The sequence below is a fragment of the Strix aluco genome, chromosome 7 (genome assembly GCF_031877795.1).
Source record: "Strix aluco isolate bStrAlu1 chromosome 7, bStrAlu1.hap1, whole genome shotgun sequence".
NCBI lineage: Eukaryota > Metazoa > Chordata > Aves > Strigiformes > Strigidae > Strix > Strix aluco.
In genome coordinates this window covers 15,194,881-15,222,507 of record NC_133937.1, presented here as the reverse complement: position 1 = coordinate 15,222,507, position 27,627 = coordinate 15,194,881, and the positions used below count along the sequence as shown (strand labels likewise).

The window sequence follows — 27,627 nt, the reverse complement described above, 5'->3', positions numbered from 1 at the left end:
TGACACAAACCAAGCTACTAGGACAATGTCTTTATGCACATAAATGAAACGTGAACAAGCACGTGCTTGGCATTAAGAACGCAATTAGCAGATTCGTAATAAGGGCCAGAGAGAATACTCCATTAGCTGTGGAATGAACAAGGATATTCAAGATTTTGATGTCTATCACAGCTGCCAAGGTAAAAACCATCACAGGAGATAACCATCACTATCTGCTAATGTCAACACTCACCATTAAAGGCACCGCAGTAAGGACAAGTGTTTTTCTTCCGGCATTTTTCAGACACTTTCTTTTTTAGTCCTCTCTTCTGAAGATACGTAAGGCCAGGTCGCTTCAGGTAATCCAAAAACTGTTTTTTTTCTTCCACTGACAGCATGATATGGCAACAGGTTTTACAGATCATCTTAAATGTAAACACATATAAACACAGTTGTTTAACAGACACATTCAGAAATGTAACCTGCTGTAACTGAAGTTCTTCAACAGAATGCAGTTTTTTGGAAATAAATGCAATGGTCTTGGTTGAAAGACTAATTCATGTGCTGTAATGCAAAAAAAAAGGTAGATGGAAAAAAAAATACAGTCAGTGAGGCAAATCCTTATGTAGATTTTGCAGGATCTTAAAGATCCACATAATGCCAACAGAACAGAGCTTTGATTTACTGGGATGTCCTAAAAGGCAAGTTATACTGCATACATTTAATTGAAACTACTACAGAAAAATAATGGATTAAATTAATCAGTCTGAGATTATATAAAAGAAAATGGATATATTTACATCACTACTGGTATTTTATTTTACAAAACACAAAATGTATAAAGATAAAATTTATAATACACCTTTATTTTGGTCTTCTCAATTACCCTTTCAAGCATCATCTTTCCTGATAATCTCCTTTTTCTGGACTATAAACTGACAACAAATCATAATTGTGTTTACCTGTAAGATGCCTATCACAGCTTTGAAGTATCCAACATGAAAACAGGGCAGTTCTAAGTCAATGTACCCATAATGTCCTAAACAATCAGCTAGATTTTTTCCACAGGTTTCACAGGGACGGTCTTTTTCACTGGTTCCCTTTGGGAAGAGGGAAACACACACACAGAAAGAAGTTTTAGCTATAATCAACTGAATACATAGAAAATGCAACAGCTCTTAAGCTAGTCGGCTATCCTGACAGCACACCCACAGGTCTTACTCCTTTTTCCCAGCATCTGAGGCATGTCAGTAGCATTATTCACTCCAATCCTAAAGAAAAGCGTCTTTCACATGGAGGCCCTACTGATACTAGTGACATTAACTCATACGGCTTTTGCAACTGATATACAGCCCGCTAACCTACAATATGTTACATTGTTGATGGATGTCTCCGGGTATCCCAGCAACTAGGCAGGAAAAACTTTTCTCCTGCCTCAAAACAATGCTTTTCTGGAGTATCCAAAGACATGAAGTAGCTGTCACTGCAATAGACAATCTACACAATTCAAGAAGTGACACATTTGCATGCATGTTGAAGGAGCAGTAAATTTCAGTCATGCCAATTTATTTTTAACTATTCCAAGTAATTCCACAAAAAGGGGTCAGGAAAAAAAAAAAAACAGTTCTCACCATGCGATGGTCAAGTACTCCATACTGCAGTGGAGAGTGATGGTTGTCCTGACTATACAAGTTTTTACTAACCACTTGAATGTGAGCTTGCTGACGCATCTCCTCTGGAGATTTCATGCCAAAACAGATGTGGCTTCTAGAATGGAAATGTCACGTCTGTATGTGCACATGCAGAAATGCTTATAACTACAGGCATAGACACACGTATGTATTTAAATGCAACGCAAAGATGGCTAAGTTAATTCACAATATTGCTGAAGCAGGTTCTTTTTGCATAACTATAAAAAATACAGCTGTTTTGCGGCGACTTAGTTGTTTATATCTAGGGGACTGGTCGACCTTCTCGGGCAACCCTACAGCTGCCTACACACTCAGCGGCCCGGGAGCCACCAGCAACCTGCGCCAAGCCCAGCAAGGCTTGGGAGAGGGCAGCCTGCGCCAGCGCTTTTAAAAGTGAACTAGCTGCAACATCAGCCACCCTCCGGTTCCCTGGACGCTAAACTTCTTCCCGGATCACACACTGGGATTTCTGCTGCTCGCTCCCACAGCCACCGGGCCCACGCCGCGGCCACGCCGGGTCCCTCAGCGCGGGGCGCCGCACTGCCGTGCCGTGCCGGCGGGCGGGCAGCGGAGCGGCCGCCCAGGAGCCTCCCGCCGCGCAGGACGCCGCCCCGGCCGCCCCACTCACATTTTCTTGGCCACATCCGTCTCCCTGAACTGCTCCTTCACCATGGCGGCAGCGGCGGGGCCCCGGGGGCGGCCCCTCAGCTCCCCCTGGCACCGCACGCGGCGGCTCAGAGCCGGCCCGCCCGGCAGCGCAGAGCGGCGCCCTCCGCCTGCAGCGCCCCCTGCTGCGGCACAGCTACGGCCCTCCCGGGGTGGTCTGCCGGGCCCTCCCCTGAGGGCCGCCGGCGGCGCCGGACCCCGCCAGCAGGGCTACCTCCGCCCGGCCGCGGCTCAGGACCGTCTCTCACGCTGACTCGCAGCGCTCTGGGCGCTCACGGGCGCTCCGTTGCCGTCCATGGTCCCGTTACAAGCCAGCCCCCCCGCTCCCCCAGGGGCCAGGAACTATGTCGCTAAGCCCACCCCATGGCTCTGTCTTTGACGCCCCCCCAGCAGCCCTGGCCCAGGCCGTGGTCACCAGCAGCGGAGCAGCACAGCACCAGCCCCGCGGCGGCGCCAGCGCTCACTAGGGACGCTCGGCCGGCGGCGAGACCAAGCCTGCCAACGCAGCGCACACCGCGCCCACAGCCCAGCCGCAGCCAACAGCCTCCCCCCACCGGGTCCATCAGGCACACGTAGGACACCCCTGCCGCCCCCTTCCGGGTACCGGCTCGGGAACGGACACCCCTACCCGTGGCTCCGCCCCCAGAGCGAAGGGCCCCTGCGCCGCCTTATGATTGGCTGCGGCGCCGCTGTTCTTCCTTTTCTCGCTCGCTGGTAGGGAGGCCGCTGCTAAAATGGTGAGTAGCTCGTTCAGGGGCGCGGTAATCCGCCTCGTGTTGCTGCCATCCTTTCTCTGCGGGGCTCCCGAGCTGCCTAGTCCTGGCAGGCTGGCCTGCCCGTAGTGGCTTGTGGGGGTATGGTGGAAACTGCGTGGGGGGCTTGTTTTCCTGCGGCGAGTCCGGACTCCTGCGGCCTGGCGTCGGCGCCGGTTGGGAGGAAGGAACGCCGGGGTGTGGGCCGGGGCGTATCTTTGGCCTGCTGTGCCGCCGTGCTGCTGGTCGGCAAGAGCAGTCTGCTGTGGTAGCAGTGTAACATTTCACTTCTCTTAAAGTGTTAAAGGGGTCCTGTGGATTATGCTCATTTACTAGTTTTGGGGATGTTCTTGCTTGGAAGCATTAAGGAAGCAGTAGCACAGGGGTTTATTAAGGAAACTTGCATTGTACTGTTGTAGTGCTTGGGCTTGTAATCCATGTGTTTCATGAAACGCTGCTTCAGTTTTTCAGAATGCTGCAGATACATATGTTGTTGCATTCTTTGGAAACTGAGGACCAGTTTGTCATCAGTTGATGTGTACTCAAAAGTACATATTAAAATGTGCTTTACAGGGTTGTTATCTATAGCCCAGGAACAGTCTGGTTAGGTTATGAGTTCACTGTGAGCATTGGAGAGACCACTGACTGTTGCTGTACTGTGCATTATTTACATATTTATTACATTTGAATTATATATGTCATTATTGTTGTGTTTTCTTTGCATCTTCTCTTGCAGAATGACACAGTGACCATCAGAACCAGGAAGTTCATGACAAACAGGCTGCTTCAGCGCAAGCAGATGGTAAAACAATACAGGAAATTGCCTTTAATTGTTTTGTCTGTTGGTTCTGGGCAGCAGGTGTTCTTTAGCCACCATAAGGAATCTCAAGAGTTCTGGTTGTAAAGGCTTATGGTTTAAATGTGTTGATGCATGTTGAAAGTCAGTGCTGATGGTGAGGTAGTGAGCTGTTTTGTCTTTTGAAGCAGGGAACTGTTATGAATATTTTTGTATCAAATTAATAATACTTTCTGCTGGTAAGGTGGGTTAGTTCAAGTGTTAAGCTCATGGTGGAACTGTAGCACCTGACCATTGTACTGGGTATTGATCTTCTCCTGCTTTTATGCAACTTCTGAAAATTCCTTCTTAGGTGATTGATGTTCTTCATCCTGGGAAGGCCACAGTCCCCAAAACAGAAATCAGGGAAAAGCTGGCGAAAATGTACAAGACAACCCCTGACGTAATTTTCGTCTTTGGCTTCAGAACTCACTTCGGTGGTGGCAAGACAACAGGTTTCGGCATGATCTATGATTCTCTGGACTATGCAAAGAAAAATGAACCAAAGCACAGGCTTGCCAGGGTAGGGTGTTTTCTGGTAACTTTGAAAACCATTAGGATCAGTTTGAAGTGTTCAGTGGTTCATGATTTACATGTATAAAAGCTAAGGCGTTGTGAAAGTACTGTTGGTGTATTCAGAGTTATATAAGAGGTCTTAAAATGATACAGGCTAGCTTCTGCAGTTGCAAAATAGGTTGTTTTGTATTGGTGATTATAAGGGAATTGTGAAGGCAAAATTTATGGTGCCAGCGATGTCTAGGAGTAATAGATAATGAACCACTATGAAAGGTCTTGAGGAAGCATGGGAGATTAGATTGATGCATATGCTACTTTAGTGCTTATATTCTGTGTTGAATCATTCATTAATTAGTGAACTTGTCTCAATACTTAACTAATATTTCAAATTTAAACACTACTTGAAGAGTCCAGAAATAGTGTAACTTAAATCTAGAACTTACTATCAGTGAAACCAAGTTAAATACAACTTTAACTCTTTTTTTTAATAGCATGGCTTGTATGAAAAGAAGAAGACTTCTAGGAAGCAGCGAAAGGAGCGTAAGAACAGAATGAAGAAAGTCAGGGGCACAGCCAAGGCAAATGTTGGTGCTGGCAAGAAGGTAGGATGAGAATGTCTGTAAACTAGAGTGAGCATGTTGCCTTTGAAATGCTGATTAGAAATTTTTCAATAGAATAACGTTGGTTTTTCTTCCTATTTCTTTCACCTCTTCTACTGGATAACAGAAGGTAATCTGTGTGGTGTTGTATAGCTTCTTACCAGCTCTGTAGTTTAGTTTTGCTCCTTGCTGCTGCAAACTTTGCTGATACAACATGAAACAGTGCTTCTTAAGTGATTTTTTCCTACATGTCATTTGAACTGAAGTTAAACTTTCATAAATCTAACAGTGTGGCTCTAATCTCATAACTCAGCCTTGCGATATACAAATTAGATATTCTTAACACTTGTTACTCAGACTACTGAAATAGGTAATGCTTATGCCACCAAGTTACTGTTACTTACGGTGTTATTTTTAGTGGAGATTTTGTTATGGATGTGTGGTGGTATGGGCAGTGAGGACAGTGTGTAAATAGAAATAAGGTAGAATGCCAGCTTTATCCTGGTTTTAAGTGACTGATTCCCAAGATAGTGGGTTTTTTCCCCTCGTGGGAGCTGCTTGTGCTGTGCGTGGAACTTCATACAAGCTTGTCGGGTGTGCAGCTTGGAGGGGTCCAGAGTTTCTCTATCATTAAACAGAAAAACCCGCCAAAACTGAGGAATAGCCTGGGTATTAAGACAGTCATCTTAGCAGCTTTTTGTTCTCTGAAAAATACTAAGTTGTGCAGCTAAGTGGGTTTTTTCAAGTGTTTTAACAGGGGAAGATAGGGCAATGGGTTTTGACGCTTAGCTCTATAGCTGCTTTAAGTGCTTTGATATCTTGATCTTTAGTAATCTTCACTTTTGCTTTTTTCTACTTTCTTGGAATTCTCCATCAGAAATGAAGTATCTAGCAGGTACTGAAAACGAGCATGAAAATGTGGTGACTGAATTATATATCACTGAAACACATGTCCATCCTTTTAATTGAAGCACTGTACTGCCTTGCATGTGTGCATGTTTGTTTAAAACTTGCTTGTGTCCTATAAGGGTTCAGATAACTAAATGAACTTTATTCCATGTGACTTACAAGTAAAATTTGGCTAATAGCAAACAAGATTTCTGAAACTATTGAAACAACATTAAAATAACGAATTCCAGATGATAAGTAATCAATGAAACTCAATGCTATTGATTTTTGAGGCATTGGTTCAAAACACCCCAGGTTCTGAATCAAAGTAGTACAGTGCAACTGCATGTGTAACTTGACCTTTGTGTGACAGTAGTCGTGCATTTTTATGAAAACTAAGTCACATCACAGCTTTGTGCATTTGAGATGGTTGTTGGAAATGGCACAGTTGTCAGCCTTAAACTGTATTTAGCTATTGCTCTGCAGTATTCCAAGTTAAGACACAAACCACAGTTTTCAATTCATGAAATCAGATTCTTCGCTTACTGTATAACTGAAGTTCTGGTTATTGTTGGATAAAAATAAGTGTTGCTGCAAACTACTAGATAGGATTTGGAGCCCTTTTCCTTTCTGCTTTAATGCTGCTTTAGTAATGAATTCGTGCAATTGTTTACAGTGTAACAGCACAAATGATCATGTGATACAGCAGTAACACTAATGTACACTTCCTTGTCAGTGTCAAAGAAGTCATTTAGTGTTGCACCGGTAGTATGGATGAACTTCTTCCCTTCAAGAATTTTGTACTTGAAGGTAGCTTGTTATTGTTAATACAAAATGGTTAAATGACTGTCACTTGAATTACTAAAGCTGTCCAGTTCATAGAAGTTCTCTTAAAGCATATAAACACTTTAGCAATCAAGACCAGGATTGTGTGCTGTGATAATTATGTAGCAGATGTGACTTCTGTATCAAGTGCTTCTCAAACTAGTGTGCAATCTTAGTAGTAGGCAAACTGTGTTTTGGATTAGAAGTTTTTTAAATGTCTTTTAAAATGATCTTCTAGTTGATAAGTATGCATGGGTTAGGTCTTATTTGTTCACCAGTTTTGTTAATCTTTGTGTCGTCACATTAGATTTAAACTAACTAAAGACAATTTATGTGCTTTCTGGGAAACTTGGTTGAGAAGAGTTCTGTGCTGCATCACAGAAAAAAAGCTTGTGAAATTCATTTGTATCTTAAAGCTTTGTCTTGAAAGATGCATGTCTAAACATAATGAAGTGGCATGGTTCGACATCCTTTATCACAGCCATGTGGAGAAATTTTTAATAGGAGTCCTGGAATATGTTTTGGAGTCCACCTACACAATCTATGAAAACTGTTTATCTCAGAAATGTGTAGGCACTTGATTCTGAGATATTTTCAGGCAAGTCTGTTGATCTAAGTTATGTACCATGTGGTCGTGAAAACTATTGAAACGGTGAATCACGCTATTTTTTCTTGAACTTGAAGTCAGGCATCAACTGTGCTGATGCCTGACTTCAAGTTTTCTTCAGTGCTTCCTTTTCATTTCTCATTCCTTCTGAATGTCCATTCCGTTTTCCTTGCAGTTTCAAGAAAAGCGTTTTCAAGTAGTTCGTGTTAATGTATTCTGTAGCTCTGTAGTTTGCTGAGCTCGCATAAAAGTTTGCAACAAGATGTCCCTCACCTAGTGTTTGTTCAGAGCAGTGACCTGTGTACCCTGGGATACCAAAATGCAAAAACCCCACCCTACCTTTTAATGCCACAACTGTAGCGGTGACAGCCTTTGACATGTGAGTCTTCCAAGCAGATAGGTTTTTTAAAAAAAAATTGATCAAACAGAAGTGTGGATGGGTAGGCGCTTAAAGGCATTTTAGCCTGTAGGTATAACTGAACATGCATTGCATTCTGAGTGTTACTAAAGCTCTAAACAGCTATTGTTAGGTCCCATTTTGAGTTTGAGGGAATGTGTGAAATCTAAGTCTTCAGCCTCTACAGTAGTCAAAACTTTGAGGTTTTCCTATTATATTTCACTGTGGTAATTGAAAAAAAATATTATGAGTGTCAGTAAAAAGCCTCAAAGCTCCATCTTCTACAGTAGTAGAATTTCGATGAAACTGTTCTCTTGCTAATTAAAGCTCTTTATTTTTCAGTAAATTAACATGCTTCACATGGAAAATGGATAACAGGTATGACTTTAGAATGCTTTGTAATGGTAGACATTCAGTAGTTTGTAGTCATTATGATGACATAGGTCTAATGTTGATTTACACAAAGACTGTGGTACTTGTGCTGATCTGGAACCCAGTGCAAGTGTTTAAGACTGAGAGACTTAAATGTTTACAAATCACTGTTGTGCTTACTACTCAGTTGATAATTTGTGACTTCCACTTACATGAAACACCTGATTAGTATAAAGACTGAAATAATAAATTAGGCAGTTCAGATTTACTGTTGCTAAAGGTGTTGATTATTTAGTCTTATTGTAAACAAGGCTTAGATTTTCCTTTTGTAGGTATGCTAAGGAGAGGATAGTACACCTTGTTTTTTTATTGTCTTAGATTGAAGTAGTATGATATCTATTTTGAGGACAAACTTCTGTTGTTTCCTTTTTCAAGTAAATTCCTTATAAACGAACCTATACCCTTTTGTATAAGTCCTAGACTATATATTTGTGTCTTTGCTGCAGAAACATGAGTTGGATGTGCTGTGGACAGTAACTTATAGACAAAACTGTGGTTTTATTACAGATGGTTTGAATAACTCAGTTTAAAGCAACTTATATAGTCTGTCTGGGAGCTGATGTAGTGAGCATAATGTCTTAAACAGAAAGCTGGCAGAGCAAATGTAGCTTGTTGAGCTCTTCTACAGAAATGCTGTAATCTAGGCTCTCATTTATTCCCATGACAGTACTGTGAAATATTGAACGTTATATTCTAAGAAAAGCAGTGTGGTTCACCTAACTTGTTTGAGAATCTGTTTTTCAAGCTCTATAAAGGTATGAGTGTAAAAAATCTTTTAATTGTATGGCACTGATCTATCTTTTCCTTTACAGGCTACATAATTCTATGAAGATGTAGAGGAAGAATTATTTGGAAAGATGCTGCTCATCTGGCTTTAACATAAAATAAACTATGTCAATAAAATGCTGGTTTGCCATTTAGTTTTGATTTGAAAGCTACTATTTTGTAAAGTTTGAGACATTCAAGATTGGTGCACTATTTGCACTGTATTAAAATTTTTCATAATTAAACAACTCTTGGTTTTGAGTATCGATTTGAAGTGAATCAGAGCTTTATACAAGTAGTAGTATAACCTAATTCCAAGCATGCAGTGTTAGTTCATGGAGTTGGGTATGCTTTTTGTCATCCGGTGTTTTAACTGTGAATTGGGAAGTCCTTTCAAGATGTGCTTGCTGTTTGACTGCCTATATTATATAGACCTGTAGAATATAGCTAAAGGGAGAACAGAATGTGTAGACAGAAATTTTCAGAGCCTCATAATTCCACAGTTAAGATTCTTGCTAATGAAGGAGTCAGAAATTACTTGTCTTTTCCTGAGTTGTCAGGACGGGCTCTGGGGTGTCTCTCTGGTCTGCAAACTGTGTAGTACACTCCTAACTTTCCATTTGGTAGTGTTAAAGGAGTCACTTAAGATTGGATTAGTGGCCGATGAGGCATGCTCTATGCTAGAAGTGTGGGCATTCTGGTGGAGGTGTTTCAAGTAGCAAGCAAAATAGAAGTTTTATGCTTTAAATAGGACTGAAACAGAGTGGGCAGCTCTAGCAGCTGTTCTGATGAAGCGTCTGACTTGATAATTATTTAAGTACAGTATTTTTAAATTGTACTACCTTTGTACTGAGGAAGCATATTGTAACATGGGTAAGGCATTTTTAGTGTTTGAAGGCAAAACCAGCAACCCTGTAGTTAGAATTGTTAAAGTGGTTGCAGGGGGATACTGTTGTCCTAAACTTCCATAAAAGATCTGGTAAATATAGGTAAAGCACTTAATGCCTCTTCCAGTACCCTAGTGGGGTTGCTGTTGTCTGCATTCAGCAGCATCACACTTTTAGCTGTACAGTAAACTTTTTGCACCTCATGCTATAGTGTTTCTGCCTTTATTGAGGTTAATAACGGATTAGTAGGCAGTTGCCCTGGTGAAAGAATAGGTACTCCACTTTCTTCTATATGTAGGTGAACTAGTGATGTTAGAGGATGGTGAAATGCAGTAATTGCTTCTAAAATGATAGTTTTGATTCTGAAGTTGTATGAAAGTTCAAACAGCCTTTTTACTTGGCAGACGGACCTTCAAAGATAGGTATGTATTGAATATTTTTCCCAAAGGTAAGTATATTAAATGTTGAAGAATTGATAAAGGGGTATTAAAAGTGGGATTTGTGTACTTGGATACAGTATGTGCATTGAACTCCTGCGTCTGTAGATATGTTTTGAGTAGGTGACAGTAAATTTCTGACAGCTGAAAAAATTGTAAGGGATTGGGAGCAAATGTTAAGCACATAAAGCTTAAGAGTTAGAACCTAAACCTGTTTTTAAAGGTAATACCTGCCGTAAACTCTGTGTATCATGTTCAACATGAAAGGAGAGGAGTCATGCTTCTAAACTGAGCAATCACTAGGGGGTGGTGTGAACACAGTGATAGAAATACAAGGAAGACTTGTAGAGTAATTTTTCATAAAATAGGCTGAAAGGAAGCTGAATTGTCCCCTGACAAAGAGGTCAGCTTTGAAAATACACTTTAAAAATAGTTGTGTTTAGGATCTGAGTTTAAGTGATATTTTTGTTTCACTGGTTCTTCTTTGAATTAAATGGAAACAATCTGTTTCGGTGAAGACCATACAGTTAGTGTTTTCCAAATGTTTGCTACTTTAAAGCTCTAGAGTGCTGGCACAAATTCCAGTTGCACTTTTCAAGAAGCCTCCTTACCTTAGTTTTAAGCAATTGGCAAAGGATCCATAAATGCTGGCATAGAGGTATGTGTATCTTGTGTAGTCTTGATGTTTTGATTTTTACATAGTAAACAGTACTGTTCCAGGGGTCATGTACCTCTTGAAGCAGAACTTAGTTCTTGAGTTGGGGTAATAAAGGTTATCTCTTCAACTTTGTGGTGTCTTACATGCTATTCATTATGGGCTCATTTATGAGGTGCAGTAACTTTTTGAAGCAGATGGATTGAAATAGGCTGTCTTACTGATTGGTGCCATAATTTGATATTTGATGTCCCATTTTGATGATTTAAGATTGACAGCAAAAAATACCTACTGAATCCCTAGAACATATTACTATTTCCTTGTTGCATGGTTAAGTTATAACCATGTACCTGTAAGCTTGTCTTGCAATATGAGGCATTAAGCACAAAGAATTGGCAAGAGGACAAAATGACATTGTGATCTAGAATTAACTGATCAAGTCAGATCACCCTATTGGAGTTTTTCCACTATTCTGCAACATTTTATTTTGATGTGGCTATCCTTTTCTCCTACCATTCCACCTGGAAAATGGCAAGTAACTGACTAGCTGTCATCTGAAATCTTGGTGCTTCAACAGTCTGCAGACATAAGCAGCTCTTCATGTGAGTTTCTGTTCTGCCAACATTTTGCCTTCATACACTACAGTCTAAGCAATGTGTAGCAGATGTTCTGTAATTCAGAAGTTTAATGCACATGTCATGCTGTGAAGACTCTAGGTTAATCCCCTTTCCTGGGGGAAGTAAAACAATTAAGTGAAAAGCATTGATGAACAGGAATCTTCACTTTCCCTACTGTGTGCTGAAGGTACCCTTTTATTTCCTGCTGATCTTGGCACATCCTATCACCTATAGGTAGTAGTTTTTGTCACTGTTGCCTGCTTTTAGACTTGGCTTGGCCCTCATATCTCAGTATCTGAAGTACTTTATGTATTTGACCAGTCTAGAGCCCAAATTACACGGGGAAGGATTTTTGTAGAAGGAGCTTCTAAATTAAACCATTGAGCAATCTCAAATTGATGTACATGGAAAGACTTTCATTAACTCTTTACCATTTTACCACAGGACTGGTGTGGTTTTTCACAAGAGATATAATTACCATGGAAAATGTTTGACTTTTTGTAGGAAGGACTCAAAATTGTATAGCTGGACTAGTTAAGAGTAAATGAAGTCTTCCTATGAAATACTTGAAAAGCTGTGCAGAAGCCTCAGGGCTTGACTCAATTGAAACTGGATCAAGTAATCCAACTTCTTGCTGAGGTTCCACCTCTATGTTTAGTGAGATATATAACGCACAGCCAGATAATGATGACTTCTGTCTGAAGGAGATCGTAGTCTAGAAGGCAAAGACTAACTACAGCAGATCAAAGAAAGATTTAGCAGGTAAGCAGAGTTTGTTTGGAAGAGCAGAGATTAGTGTTTTGGCATCATAGAAAAAGATAACTGTGATACAGATGAAAGATGGTAAAATTTGGCATCACCTGGGCAATAAGATTGATTTATCTAGGGAGCAGCTTCTAACAGGTTTGAAAACAAATGTTGAGGAGAAGAAATGAAGCTGGTATCATCAGTGGCTTGAAATAGATGAGGCATAGTATGCTATGAAGACTGCAGTACCAATAGGCAGAGGGGTAAAAGGGTCATGTAGGTTATTTTCATAGAAAATGTGTCATTTAAGGAATAAAGCATGCAGGCCACTAGCGAATCTGTTTGCAAGTCAGAAAAAATGAACTTGTCCATGTTATTCTGGTCAGTTCCTGTAAAAAAAAAAAAAAAAAAATGTCATTAGTTTCTTACACAGGAATTAGAACATTGTCCTGTAGCAGCTGTTAATACTACATTGATACAGTAATTTGGAAATTTAGTTGTGAATGCTCTCTACTCATGTACTTCTATTTGAGTGAAACTAGATATTATTGACCCCTTTTTTTTTTTTGGATGGATATTTTGGTGGTGCTAAGAGACCAGATGAGAGTAGTTAATTTTTTTGCTCTGAACGCTGGCAAAGTTTCATCTGAGCAGGAGAGCTTTCCAATATAGATAGAAAATGTTCCTTTTGTTCATCATATCCTTAACACAGTAGCATAAGACTCGGGTATTCCTATGAACACATTTGTTACAATGCCTCTAAGACATAAAATGGAAAGGTTTAAGTAAGCTTTGACAAGCCCATGTCAGGAGTAGGCACATCCTAGTACATTAATGCTTTTGGACTCCTTTGCTTTAAAGGGATTAAGTGGAAACTTAGTCTTATGTTTGTTGCTAACATTTGTGAACTCTAGTTATGCCTTAAAATTCCACAGGGGATTTTTTTATCTTCATCGGGAATTTAGTAAGGCTCCTTACTTTAGTCTTGGCTCTCTATAAAGGCTGTGAGTAACAAAAGAGCTGGAAAAGTGGCTAAAACCATCCTGTGCGCTAGAAGATAATTGTGTTTTTTCCAGTTGTACTGGCCATTGACACCCGGTACTACTATTAATAAAAAAGCTCCATCTTCCTTTCCTGTTACTGCTGTTCATACACAGAGTTCTTAAATAAGGTCAAGTAGTGTGCTGAGGCAGGAGGACATTCAGAGCTCTGTGGCTTCTCTTAACACAGTAGATGTTATACAAACAACAAAAACTCGGAGTGCAACGCTTCACTGGGGCAAATGATAACAGTTTGTACTTGTGTTCCTTGGGTTAAAATACAGCTTGTTATCTAATGAAGCTGGCCAGACAGCAAACTGACCTGCATTAGGAGAAGCACGCTTCACTGCTTTTCATGATGATCTGATTTCATTGTACTGGAGCTGCTACCCTGCTATCATTTTCTGTCAATTTTCGCTAGCCTGTTTGTTAAGCCAGGCATCATTTGTGTTGATTTGATAACAGGTTTCAATCACTGATAATAAAACTTTTCTGTGACAAATGACCTCAGATCCATATCTCCTGCACGGTGTTGGCTGTAAGTAGAAAACTGGGACTGACACTTTCTCAATGGTTTCTGTCTGGTTTCACAGCTGATAGGAAAATCACAATGGAAGTGGCTTAATATTTTTAAATTAAAAGGGGGAAAAAGTTTATTTTTAAAATGTTGGTCATGAGTTTTTGCATAGTTTGTTTCACTGTTTCCTTTATAGTTTGATGAGTCCTGCTCCAGACCAGAAGTGAAATTAAGCCTTTTTATTATTATACTTTTAAATGCAAGGAGAGAGGTATTATAAAACTTAAGAGCTGTTAGAATTAATGTTTTAAGTATTTTTTTAATTGGTTAGTTCTGGTTATTGAAGAAAGGTTGATCTAGGCTTTCCTTCAGGGCTTTATAAAAGTCAAGACTAATGTAAGGACCTAGGATTGGGAGAAATTGCTTTGTATTCACACACAAATATTCAACTTCTATGGTTTTGAGGTGTTAATTAAAATAAGAGTATATTTTGCCTAGCATTGAACTCCATAGTGTGTTTGCAAACAAACACTGAAGCACTATACTAATGCACAAACCAGAGAAAACATGGTGAAATTGATTTGTCCAGACTCAAGGTAATACTGGAAAGTAAACATCTGGCATTAAACATGGTGTAAGTACAATATGCATCAAATTTTTTTCTTGTTTTTATTAAATGTGAAGGCTCACAGGTGTAATACCTTTTAGGTACCTTTTATGATTGACTTGTGCTTTTGGAAAAAAAAAATCTTTTGGTGAGGTAAATGATTGCTTTTGAAATGCTTTCTTTAAGCAGTGTTCTTTTGGCTCCTGGCAATACTTTATTGGTATGGCATGTGTGTTGACCTGGGTGAAAGTCTCAGTGTAGGACTAAGATACTTCTACAGAAGCTCTATCGTGGTGTTGCACACACCAAACATTGGAGAGTCTCCTTAGAAAAAGCTATGCCAGTATTGAAGAGAGGTGCAGGTGCTTGGATAGTGCTGGCAGGATGTTATCAGACACTTACAAATGAGGCTGGAACATTCCAGTATTCCCACTTCGTAGACAAAGAACAGAAGGATAAAGTACAAAGATATTTTTTTAAGTACCTGAGTGTTTTAAAAGCGTAAGTACAAATGTACTTGTGTACAAATAAATAGAATAGACTCTCTCAGTTGGAAGGGACTTAACAATGATCATCTAGTCCAACTGTCTGACCAGTTCAGGGCTGACCAAATTAAAGCATGTTAAGGGCATTGTCCAAATGCCTCTTAAACACTTGAGTTGGGGGCATTGATTACCTTTCTAGGAAGCCTGTTCAATGTTTGACCACTCAGTAATGAAATACTTCTTAATACCCAGTCTAAACTTGCCCTAGTGCAATTTTGAACCCTCTATTAGTATAAAAACACCACCTGCAGTAGTGGCTTCTCCCCAGGTCAGAAAACAAGCAAAAGTTGTGCTGGGGAATTGAACCTCAGTGTCAAAGTAATTCTACTGTGAACTGCTGGCCCAGCTTTCTTCTCAGCAAACCAGAGATGGGACTTGCTTCTGTGGAAATGGTCTTAGTGAGAGGCTCAATGCACACAAAGCACTGAAGGCAAGCAAGCCTCAATCAGCTGGACTCTGCCTTAGTGTTTTTCTACAATGCAGTCTTAGGGTCAATAGCTTAAACTTCAACCCAGCTACTAATCCATGTTTGATGTTTCAGCCAGTACTGTCAGCCTGATGCAATGCCCCTACCTATGAGCAAGTAATTTTCTGCTGAGTTTAGGTAGCTCCTGAGATGACTTCCTTGTCTTTAAAAGCTCTCTTCAGGGGTGATAAGGCTAGTTGGCAATATTTTAACTTTTTTTCCTACAGAAAAACTCCTGTGTCAGATGTCTTGAAAACAGATTTCCATGTCTCAAATATACTTCCAATGGCTCATGTAGGGATTTACTTTTGTCGGTGATAATAGACCAACATAATTTTGTACCCTTTTAGTCTCACAACTCAGCTGTACCCATAACTGGCTGCTTAATTAGGGGCACTCTTCTCTGTGGTTTACAATTCATTCAGAATGTATGTCTCTATGTTTAAAGTATAAGTTGTTTATGTTATGGAGTAATGAACTTTGTTAATGAAAAAAGTGCTTTGTGTGATCACTACTGATTTTAATATTTTAAGAGGTAGGGGAAGATAGTTCTTCAATCTTCCATCTTCTGCTGTCCCCTTAAAGAAGCCTGAGGTTTGTTTAACCCGTGAGTCTCTGCTTAGCCAAGAGAATAGCTTCTCTTCATTCAAGCTGCCTGTTGCACGTGGACCATGCTTCTTTCTGAAACCTGTGTCAGCCCTTTCCACTCACTCTTAGGAAATGCTGTCTCTGTGGTTGTTGCACTGATAACATACCTGAAGGCGTATACCCTGAGTGATATTATCTCCATGTTCCTCGTGTTTCTAATTTGCACCCCCTCTCTTTCCATCCCAGTGGTGTCTCGTTTTTTAGATTTGTTCTGCTTGCAGATAGTTGTTCTAGCTTTACTTTCCCATAGACTGTGTAGGAATAAACAATAATCATGTAGCTTATATAAAGCAATTTATTTATCAGTCTCTTTCCTAGTGGTTGATTAATGCTCCACTGGCACCTTTGTGGGTACAAGTGCCGAAAAAAGCCTAGAGGAACCTGAAGTTGCGGTCTCCAGTGTTGAGGGAAGGTCGTAGAGCATTTTGTATTGATGCTATTCTGTGGATGAAAGAAGATATACTTCCCAGTTATATAGATCTGCTACACTTCTTTAGTCTTACATTAATGCTCTTCAGTAAAGAAGCAAAATAATTTCTGGAGGGTTTCTCAATTTAAAAAAGCAAGCAAACAATAAAATGCCAAATGCCCAAAGCAACAAAAAAAAACTTTTCAGTGCCTTGATTTTATTATAATTAGTAAATGGAAATAGAGGAATATTACAGCAGGCACCTACCAAGTAAACACTATGTTACAAGGCAATTCTGAGGTCCATTCTTCAATTAATATTTCTTAATAACTTTAGTGACAGTTATAACAACACTACAGAGAGAACAGATCCTCCAAACTCAGATGTGGTGATGCTTCTCATCTGCTTTTCAGCTTAGCTCTCCAAGTACCTATCACCCCGGCATATTTTTTTTCATTAGTTTAACTACTTAAATAGCTGTCTTGAGATGTAATGCACAGGAGCGTGTGTAAAATAATTTTCATGGACCTTGCTGACTAATCAAAATGTTTTTAGCCATTTTCAATTTACATAAACCTCAAGAGTAAATAGCTTTCTTTCCAGTGAAGATGCATACAAGAAAACAGCTTAGATTATCGAAGAAACTGTGCAAACTAATCCTTTAGCCAGCAGAGGACTGTAGAACCACATATCATGCAGTTATTGATGCAAAAATGTTCAATCACAGAGAGTAAGGGGAAAACCCATGTAGCAAACTATGTAGTTGAGACAGTCTCTTAAACATGGTAAAATACTGAAGAGGAAGGGCTCTTTGTTTGTTTATCATTAAAGAATTTAATTTGCCCCAGGTTCCCTTTGTCAATGAAGATCTATGGGAATTTTGTTTACATTTTGAAGCACATTGCCAAGATGAGTACTTCATATGGCAAGTATACTGAACCTTTTGGGGGAATGACAACACTACAGAAATGGTGGTGCATTCCCTAAAGGAAAACATACTTCATTTGTAATGAACATTATGTCTGCAGAAACTAATGGCACAACCTCCTATTCAGTTTATGTAAAATAAAACAGGCCCATATGTTGCTGCTTTTAGAGTTTGGGTGTTTAAATTAAATGTTGTTTAATGAATATTCAAGCCCATTTGCTCAAAAGTTGTATTCAGTGTAGCATCTTTTTCCTCTGTCTTCGATCTTACCTCAAGTATTAAGCCATTACAAGAGGGTGCTAAAGCTAAGGCATCTGTTTCTAACTAAAACTTGGATATTAAAATGCCAGCGCAGATGAGAGGGTAAATAAAGACATACAGTAAGAGTATCATATTATTTTTTGTTTTGTAATTAAGACTGAGAAAGGTTTGATATGCATGACACCCTTTAAGAAATGGGAACATTCGCTGTGCTATTACAGCAGCTGCAGTTTGGGTACATTATAGTGGCATATTCACTCCACTCCACACTTTATAGAGGAGTTAATTCAGCTTTTTCAGTATGTGTGAGCCAGATGCCTGTGCTGGGATGCTTCAGCAGACTACTTTCTAGAGACATCTGCATCTGTGAGGGACTGCAGGCAGCTTCTAGACCTTCGTGCTTCGGTGAAGGCAGGTTGACTAGAGGCACTCCATAAAGGCAGGGATTCGCATGTTGCAAGTAACAAGGTTTTACCTTTTATCATCTGTCCCCAGCTCAAAGTCAAGTAGAAATATTAGTAGGCTGGAAAAAATCCTCTAAAAGTCAGATCTGTCCTATTGACTGCCCTATTGAATGGTCTAGACTACTCAGACCTGAAATACATGGGGCATTTGTTATCAAAGGTCAGTAACTCAACTTGGAGAGGTTACTTGGAGTTGGGAACGAACCCACAGCAACAAAGAGGTGGTTGAATTCAGTCGCAGTGTCCATTTATTTGTGTCTATTAAATCATGTTTTTAATTCACGAAGGTACTCATGTGTATGTTTATATCTTTTCAACAAGACAAAACCTGAAATATGTACTTAAATGTTTTCATGAAGTTTATCTCTGAGTTCAGAAATTGAGAGCAGTATCCTCTTTTTTTTTTAATAGCATGGAAAAAAATCTCATTACAATACAGCTGGAATGTAAACACAAATCACAATAATTGGCATTTACGTATTTTCATGAGGGTTCTTCAGATGCTTGTTTTTACTGCACAAGTGCAATACTGTAGATATACGGTGAAGCCCTCTTCAGAGAATAATTGATACATGGATAAAATACTCAAAAACATTCCCTAATGTTGTAAATCTAAATTAAGGCCAAGACTATTACATGAGAAAAACAAATACAGAAATCCTCAAATTCTTCAAAATTATTTGCTACAGCTTCCCTGGCCTAACTAATTCTGCTGTCTCTACTGAACTGGGTTGTTAAGCATCCATTAGTGCAACAACAGAACAAGAAATTGCCTGCCCAACGAGGTGTCATCTGAAGATAGTTAACCTCTTCTGGGCATGTCTGTAGACATAAAAATTTACCATTTATCTGTCTCTTTCAGAGATTTCCCACTAGAAAATAAACCTCTACGTAGATGAAAAAAATTAATGAAGTTAATAATACCATCACTTGTCTGCAATGTGAACTTCTAGGATGAACCACACTTCAAAATCATCTTGTACTTCGACAGGAAGTTACGCTATTCTGGCTGCTGTTCAATAAGCAGTGAGAGACAGTCCTACCTTGAAATACTGATTTTATTTTGCATCTCAATTTTGAGCTCCTAAAAATTCCAATACATAGGAAAATCATGTTTTCTTTTAAAAACTTGATGTGATTGAGAAAGACTTAGTAGGATAATTACTTTTAAAATGTAGCTCTATGTTAAACTTATTTCTTATGCAATCCTCTGTGTATATTCAGTGAGTATATTTACTCACTGTAGTGAAACGATTATTTCTGGTTTTGGCATTTAGTCTTTCTATGGAGCCAACCCAGATGACAAAGGGAAATGAACTCTCCCTTGTACATCGTCAGTGGGACTGTTCAGTGCTTGCTATCAGATACTGTTTTCTAAATCCTCCATGTGCACAGGGGTAACAAAAAACACCCCTAAATGTTGGGATGTTTTTGGAGTCGATATATGTGTTTGCTGAATTTGCAGATAATCTGTTGCTTACAGCTATAGGATAAATACAATCTGAGCAATTTTATGTTGTCTATAGGATGACTAAAGTATAGGTGGCTTGAAATCACTAGCAAATGGCTTCCCAAGTTGCCAGCAGGTGACTTGAAGTTTCTAGAGCCTTCTCTCAGCATGCCAGACAGTTCAGCATTCAGAATTTAGCCCACAATTCCCATTTTGTTTCCCTATGTCCCTCCTTTTGAAGGACTCCCACCCTTCACCAGTTACAATCTGTTTAAATTGCAGAGAGCAAACACCAAGAATATATAAAAGACAATCTTTTTTCTATCATGCTTTAAAACACACTAGCTCTTTCTTCCTCACCTTTCTTCTTGTCAGCTATAACAAACACATACTCTCCCTAAGGAGAAAACAAACACTTGCTGTGGTATGCGAACACTCTATGGATTCATGACATCAGTGCTAACATGGCTTGTTTCAGCACCAATTAAAAACCAATTCTCCTGCACCTTATATCATCTCTTTCTGGCTATCTATCCAGCTTCTACCAGGTTTGTCATATTAATCTGGCATCCACCCTTTTGAATGCTAAAATGTGTTATTCCCCCTTTCTACAGTAGTGTGCAGCTTAAAACATTGAAATCTTTTTGCATCCTCCTTAAGACTATATAGGAAAGATGAAAAAGGCTGTGGAGAACAATTGTACATCATGGATCTAGCCCTCAGGATAGGAATGATACTGATGACAACCTGTCAAAACGCAGAACTTGTGTTGTTGTTTGGATAAGAGTATGGAAATTAAGTGTAAGGAGAAAATAAAGTCTCCAGGATGGGCAAGGGGGATTTTCCAGCAACAGAGTAGCAAACATTGTCAGAGCACTTGTTATTACAAGTCATATAGCCCTCCACTGTTGAGAGACAGAAGTGTCTCTATCTCATTTACACTCCTTCCCAACTACATTATAACGCCTGAAAGAAAATAAATCTAGACAGATTCCACAAGCTACAGAACAAAGCTTTGCTTTATTAACATCTTAGAATGGACGTTACTTGGACTCTGCTTGTGTACTGCCTGCCAGGAGTATCTGGGTGTAGACTATGAAAGTTAATACATTTCCACAATATTTTGGGTTTGTATATATGGCAAATTCACATAATTATAAAAATTGATAAATTGGTTAAGAAGCATAATCCCTTCATATAGATGTTCTCACCTCATTTCAGTTCAGCTTCAAACAAGTTATCTTAGCTTGATTAGACAGTTAAATCAATGCTGTTTTCTGTTACAACTGAGACCTTTAGCACTATATCTAACTACTGATGTTAGTAGTAAGGCTGCAGTTGACTAGGGAAATGAGATATAACAATGCTTAATTTGTGGGATGTATTTCCACACTTTACTGTAGACAAATAACCAATATGGTGTAAAACCTGTACTTTTTTCTAGAAGACAGCCAGTAATTAGGCTATGTATGAAGAAACCCATTCCCAGAGCTCACATGGTTGTTTTTAGGGAGGGAAGAATTCTTTTTCCACCCAGCTTTTAGGCAACACAGTGCAAATACAATCAAAAAAAGGTAAGCAGCACTAGGTAGAATCACTACAAAGAGGAAAACTGATTCTCTCCACTCCTGTCTTTTTCTGTGCTATCCCTCCCCCTTGCTTCCCCACATTGCCTTGCAGGTAGGACATTAGAAGTAGTTGTATATGAGGAATTCAGAGTAACCGAAGCACAGCAGTCTTTCTTGATTTATTACTTCATTCATTAATCCATATATAAAATGCAATTTAGGACAAGGCTCAGAAATCCTCACTCTGACATGTTCTCACATATTTGATAAATGATTCCACTGGAAGAGGCTTGTAGGGCATCTGCAGTAAATTCTGCCGAGATCTATTTCTCAAAACATTTTTACACTTTCATATCAAATTAGAGGATATTTGATAGATAAGGGTAAGTGATGGGATTTCTATCACTTGGATGCGTACAAGAAACCAGCACCATGAGAAAGCTACAGCTTCAGGACGGTCCCCTTGAAAATACTTCTCAGAATTGTTTCCTTTCAGCCCAAAGTTGTTAGGAGTCATGGAGATATTTGAAGGCATTGATATAAATATTGTTTAACAATCCATAGGAAAAAGCGCTGTGATATATGAATTCCATCTGAGTTATGCCAGGCAGAATGTGAATTCTTAATATTAATCTGGGAAGCTTAACAAACTTTCAGTATGGCAGTCACACAATCTCCATATACAAGACCAGGATACTGGCAATACTCTGTAAACTTGGAAACTACATTCCTTTGATTAGTCTAGAGGGGCAGTGAAACAGTTTAAGTTTTGGAGAACCTTCCTCTCTCTCCAAACTGACTCCAGAATATATATCCATTACTGCACTGTCATTAGGCTTTCCTCTCCCCTTCCACTTTATTATTGATACTCTTCTTTAGTCTTTCTTATTTCTATACATAATATTCCCTTCTACTAGCTTCTTTCATTCTTCTCTAAGGCTTTTGTCAGGCTATCCCTCCAGTTCATGCCATGTAGAACGTAGTGAAAAAAAAGGAACGTCACCAGCAAGAATCTGTGGAAGCAACTAAGTGGGAAGGTGTTTAGTTCTCATATGCCTGCATGTGAGAAGTACGTGCACCTAGTCAGTCAAGATAACTATAGTCATCTTACACCAATACATCTTATCAAACAAGGATGCCGTGTGTGAAAAAACATTTGTGGACCTTGATTCTTCTGACAGCTTGCTATGATTTCTGTGCTCATTGTATGGTAATATGCACACATATGTAGAGACATGTATACAAGTGCATGCCTGTGTTCCTGTTGTTTGAGTGGCAAACAGGTCAGACAATTTCCAAGCTCCCATCAATATACCAGAAAAAAGGAATATAAAGCAGACATTCCCCCTCTGTGCTCTGCTAAACTACTACAAATTAGAGAACAGAATCAGTTTAGAGAAAAAGACTGTACTCGGAGACTGTTCCTTTACAGCTACGCTAGAGACCTACTGTCAGCAATGGGACTTTGTGACAGGGTGAATGAAGCTTTAGCGTTTTATATTTCAGAGAAAATAAGAATTCCAAATTAGCAAGATTTGGTCTTGAAGAAACAATTTTAGGTCTTGAAGAAACAATCAGTACTAATGATCTGAATTGCTATCTATTTAAAATCTCAACTTTAACAAACGGGATTACATTGATCTTCTAGGTAAAGAAGACCTAGAAGCTCAATTTTCCCTCTTTTCTTTGGATAATATGACGTTGACAAAGTAGCAAATAAGTTAGACTCTGAATTCTAATGATTGTTTCTTTCTCTCATTCTGGCCATCCCTTAAGTTCAAGCACCTTTTGTCCATTTCTGCAAAAATTTAGTGCAAAATGTCTTCCTGAAGACCAGATATGAAATTCGGGGTGCTGGTTTCTAATAGAAACTTAGCTGCAAGATTACCTCTACATCTGCAGTGAACATAGTATGCTGCAGATCTCAATCATGTATTTAAATTATCTGTGGATATATAGATTATTGCTGCTGCGAAAAGAAAATCTTTCTGCCACCCTTGAGTAATATTTTCTGGCCTTATTCAGCCTGAAAGTATTTATCAGAAAGTCATTACAGCTGTTTTGTTTGCCTATAGCTTTCATTCCTCATATGCTAATGTCTGGACAGAATTAGTTCAATTAGTCTAATGAATGAGTAGGTCTTCTAATATTTACTATCTAATTAGTTTATTGGCCTAGATGTAATGTGCTAGGTCTAACTGTGCAATGTGTCTAGCCAAGATTGTTCCAAAGAACTTTGTGGTCTATTTCTTTGATATTTTGGCCCAGTGCTTTTTGGAAGATAAAGAATGGGCTAATTTCTGTATCAGTTTTCCTAAAGATTGTTAAAGCAATAAAGCATCCTAGAAAAGGTGATACTCTTGCCTTATTGAACTTCCAACCAGAAAACTCTGAATCTCTTCTATCTAGGGCAATCTGGATGAATTGGATAGCATCGGAGAGAGCGACTAAAATAAAAGGCCACCTTTTGATTTCCAGTTGACATGTAACAACAGAAATGGAGGACAGCACTGGAACATATACCAAGGATCATAAAATGCTCTCCTTTCTCCAGAGGAAGTAAAAGAACAGATGTTAGTTGTATTACTTATTAAACTACTTGAAAGGGCTGAGATCTTACCAAAAAGAGCTCATATCAAAACGTATAGATAAGCTATGAATGGAAACAATTAGAACAAACAGTGTTATATATAACTAAAGTAGCTCAGACAGTTTCTTACAAAGGAGAACAACAAATTCAATCATAACTTTTTTTCTCCATATTTATTCTATGAAAAAAAGATAAGTAGTTTACCAAAAGACTCCTTGTAGCAGGCTGAACAGCCTTACAGGTTGATCAGCATTAGCCCTAACATGAAGGGTTGTATCTAAACCCAGCTGCAGGTACTGATGCTGTAACAGGCCCAGCTGATGCTGCTTGTCTGTGCAGCAGGCTGAGCAGGTCACTGGTGTAACACAGCTGCTCTTTATGAGAGCCAGGCTCTCTATCCTCATGGCTACTCAGAATCTGAAAACATAGAGAAAGGAGGATCAGGAGAGGATGGCTGAACGTTCAAAGGCTCATTTCCTCTGGATAAGAAGGTAGAAGAGTAAGTGTTTAAATGAGATGTGTCTGAATCCTTTGGGGATCATCAGCTTAACCTGAAACTCAAGGAAAGCAGCCTTAGGAAGTCTTCAACTCAGATAAAGATAGGAAAACTCTGGGATCTCTGATTAAGACTTCTGGAGTTTCACTACTTTTATTCAGCAATTGAAAATGCTTAAAAGGAAGAGCAAGAATTTAAATGTGTGAGTATAATAGTGTCTAGCTGCCTTTTTAAGTAAAAAAAGACAGTCATTTGACTTGCCTTTAAACATGAAGTTGTCCTTTGCTGTGTCAAAAACAAACAAAAGAGAATATAGGAGAATAAAAAGAGCATGCTGTTAAATGGATTTAAAAAATACATTAGAAAGAAACATTTAGTAATAAGGTCTCTTTTTGTACTTATTTTTACTTATTAGCCCCTTAAGTTTTGACCCAAAAGGCAGCTTTATAAAAAGGTGTTCTCTAGTTCAAATCGTATTTCCAGCTAGCCTAGAAACTAAAATTGGAATATGCAAGCAAAATATCTTGGTATTTACTCAGTGTGGGCATATCCCACAACCTGGAGACTGTGTAGCTTTTTTTCTTTTAAGTTGTGCTTTAACTTGGTGACACCATGCATAGCTGTAGAGCATGAAATGAAAACATATAGGGTTATATAGTTTGGTGCATATGTGATGGTAATATTACTGGTGGCATCCCCTTTTCAGGTGTGTTATGACTTCTGAGGCCTTCCCAAGGTTTACTACAAGATATCTGTACTTCTGGTTGTTAGGAGTTTGCCTCAAAGGAAACTAATGATGCTTTCTAGTCCTAGTTTACTCAAACAATAACAGTTATCAAAGCCCTCTGAAGATGGGCGTTGGATTATCTTTTTTATGTAATATTGTTGTCATGGGGGCTAAAGTTATGGTTAGGAGCTATAATGAATACAGGAGTTTGTCCATAGAGCTTGGAAGTGTGGTCTGAAAGGCAATTTGAGCATGGTATATACCAGATATTTTCATCTGGAAACACTTGCTGGGGCAATTCAGTGATCCAACCTTAAGATGAAAAGGACATGATGGGCTATTTCAGCCTTAGGGCCTTTTTCTTCTGTACAGTAGCATCACTGCTAATGATGCTGAATGCAACATCCCAAACAACTAACTACTGGAAGATGAAGCTATTTGTGAAGCATCTTAGAAATGTTTGTGGAAGCCTTGGGTAGATGTGGAAATAAATATGAAAAAGCAGCCTCTCACTATTTCATATGTTATTTACATTCATAATATACGCAATTGATGAGTGTGGTGTCAGAATTATTTTTGTGTGTCACGTGTTAACTGAGAAAATGTGTAATTGCAATGCAAGGATGGGAGGTGGTCCTTGGGTAGCAATTTTGCTTCCTGGCTTTCAGGAAGCTATTTATATTTGGGCAGGAGAAAGGAGATAGACTTGGCTTTTCATATTACTGGGTTCGAGAAGTCTTGACATTAATTATTTTAGAGTAAGTCAGTTCTCTGATTTTCTACCTTACTAACTGATGCTGTATTTTACTAAGGTGGATAATATGTAGTGTGTGCCTCCGCTGTCATGGGCAATAGTAGAACACTTACTGTTACTGACATTCAAATAATCATCGCTATGTTTCAGGATTAACAAACCATATTATGGCAAATGTTTTTGACTGTCCTTGTAGCATTTCAGGGAACCAGTTTTGTCCTGATTCACTGCTGAAAAGTTCAACCAGTGAACCAAAGACTTGTAAACAACTACATATCAGAGGGAGAGTTTTGTCCTGATGACAAAAATTTCTGAAGGTGTATGATTTCCTAAAGATGCCAGTCTGTATCGTTAAGTACTTCTAATACCTTTGAAAGTCTGGTGCCATATTTCATTGTTGTAGAAATATCCACTTGTATGGTGTACCAGGGTGTCAGCATATCAGAAAGCTGTTTTGATTGCTGTACTGGTAGTATTGATTGACTATGATCAATAATAGTACAATCAAATATAGCACAAGCACTACTTACCCTTCAACTTTGGATCTTGCTTTTTGCAAAATGGGAATATTTCACTTTTTGAAACTGCCTTTCCTCCTCATCTAATGCTGCTGCTTTTCTCCTCAGTGGAGTTATACGTAAGATGTGATGATGCACCTCTGAAACAAGTTTGAATCCTGCTTTGCAAACATTTATATATGTTTGTAAATTGGTCCCAACATATCCTGTTATCTTATCTCTGAGCTCTGAGTGTTAATAGAGTAATTTCTGATCCCTTCCACTTCATCAGTATACATTCACATAAATTCATGTGGCAGTTTAGTGCCAATTAAAATTTATAAGCCACAAGTAGTGAGTGAAATTCTAAGGATTAATTTACTCACTGGAGTATTAATCTGTGTAATGTAGTAGGTTATCCTTCAGTAAACTTGGCTATATGGAGATAGGGAGATACATTTCCTTGCATGTTTTACTGTAAATGAAGTAATTGGTCCCACTGGGCTGTTGAGCTTGAATGGTTACAGCCAGCAGTACCATTGAAGCCTTGGTATGAACCCTTGGAAAAAGAACCAAATCAGCAATATGAAATCCAGTTGTGTTTATCTAGCTTGCTTTTCGTACCCTGCTCAACATTTGAGATGAGGAAAAAAGAAAGCAAAATAAATAAAATTAGTTAAAATTGAAAACAAAAACACCACCTTTGCTTTGAATATCAGAAATGACAATCTATTTTCCCTACCTCCCCCGAACTTCTCCATTTAAAGAAGCATTTGAGAAGGGATTGGAAAAGGGAGGCAGTGATCATAAATTACTTAATACAGTTGGCAGAAGGAGCTGCCTCCTCAAGGCTTGTGAGTTAGGATCTTTTTACACTTGGAAAACATAATTGATCAAGCCTAGTAAATCTGACTTTTGTTAATGAGTTTTTAACTATCATTTATTCAACTAATGATCTTACTGATAGGGAACAGGGACAGAAAGAGACTGTGGCTCATGAAGGGCCACAGGAAAAGCTGGTGCCTTGTCCAGTGTTTTAATTTAGATCCTTTCCTCTCTGCTTCAAGATGTGCTTTGTCTCATCAACTTCTGCCTTTCTCCTAAGTTATTATCTTGTTATGGTAAACCCACTGGAATTCACATGTGTTTAAAAAAAATTAAGTAAATACAGCTGGAAAAAACCCACAGGTGTCAAGGGAGCTTGGAAAGATAAAATATTTTCAGGGTTTTCCCTGGAAAAACCCAGTCAGGACAAGCAGGTGAATGGATAAATATGCTGTAGACACTTGTATCTTGGGAGCACTGACATTTCAGGATGAAGAGTTGTGGTAAGAATTCCTCTCCTAAAGAGGCTAAGCCTACTAT

At 39.0% G+C, this 27,627-nt stretch overlaps 2 protein-coding genes across 6 annotated transcripts in view; one reads left to right on the top strand and one right to left on the bottom strand.

Moving 5' to 3' along the window:
• Window positions 1–2,856, bottom strand: part of POLR3A (RNA polymerase III subunit A) — a 38,068-nt gene extending 35,212 nt beyond the window's left edge. For 3 of the 4 annotated variants that reach the window (XM_074830544.1, XM_074830545.1, XM_074830547.1), the window contains exons 1-4: window positions 2,299–2,856; window positions 1,611–1,746; window positions 942–1,079; window positions 233–404 (exon numbers count right to left, since the gene is read on the bottom strand). In XM_074830544.1, coding sequence (XP_074686645.1) covers window positions 233–404; window positions 942–1,079; window positions 1,611–1,746; window positions 2,299–2,342 — 490 coding nt within the window. In that variant the 5' untranslated portion in view covers window positions 2,343–2,856. Of the gene's footprint in view, window positions 1–232; window positions 405–941; window positions 1,080–1,610; window positions 1,767–2,298 lie in introns of all 4 variants that reach the window. The other variant, XM_074830546.1, reaches the window with a different exon arrangement.
• Window positions 2,857–2,941: 85 nt separating this feature from the next.
• On the top strand, window positions 2,942–9,200 carry RPS24 (ribosomal protein S24). 2 transcript variants are annotated; one of them, XM_074830549.1, is made up of 7 exons: window positions 2,942–3,073; window positions 3,825–3,890; window positions 4,237–4,446; window positions 4,931–5,041; window positions 5,916–5,933; window positions 8,098–8,133; window positions 9,000–9,200. In XM_074830549.1, the coding sequence occupies exons 1-5, from the start codon at window positions 3,071–3,073 to the stop codon at window positions 5,919–5,921; spliced, it is 396 nt and encodes a 131-aa protein (XP_074686650.1). In that variant the 5' UTR covers window positions 2,942–3,070; the 3' UTR covers window positions 5,922–5,933; window positions 8,098–8,133; window positions 9,000–9,200. The 2 variants fall into 2 exon arrangements, with proteins under 2 accessions (XP_074686650.1, XP_074686651.1); XM_074830550.1 differs by lacking the exon at window positions 5,916–5,933.
• The last annotated feature ends 18,427 nt before the right edge of the window (window positions 9,201–27,627 follow it).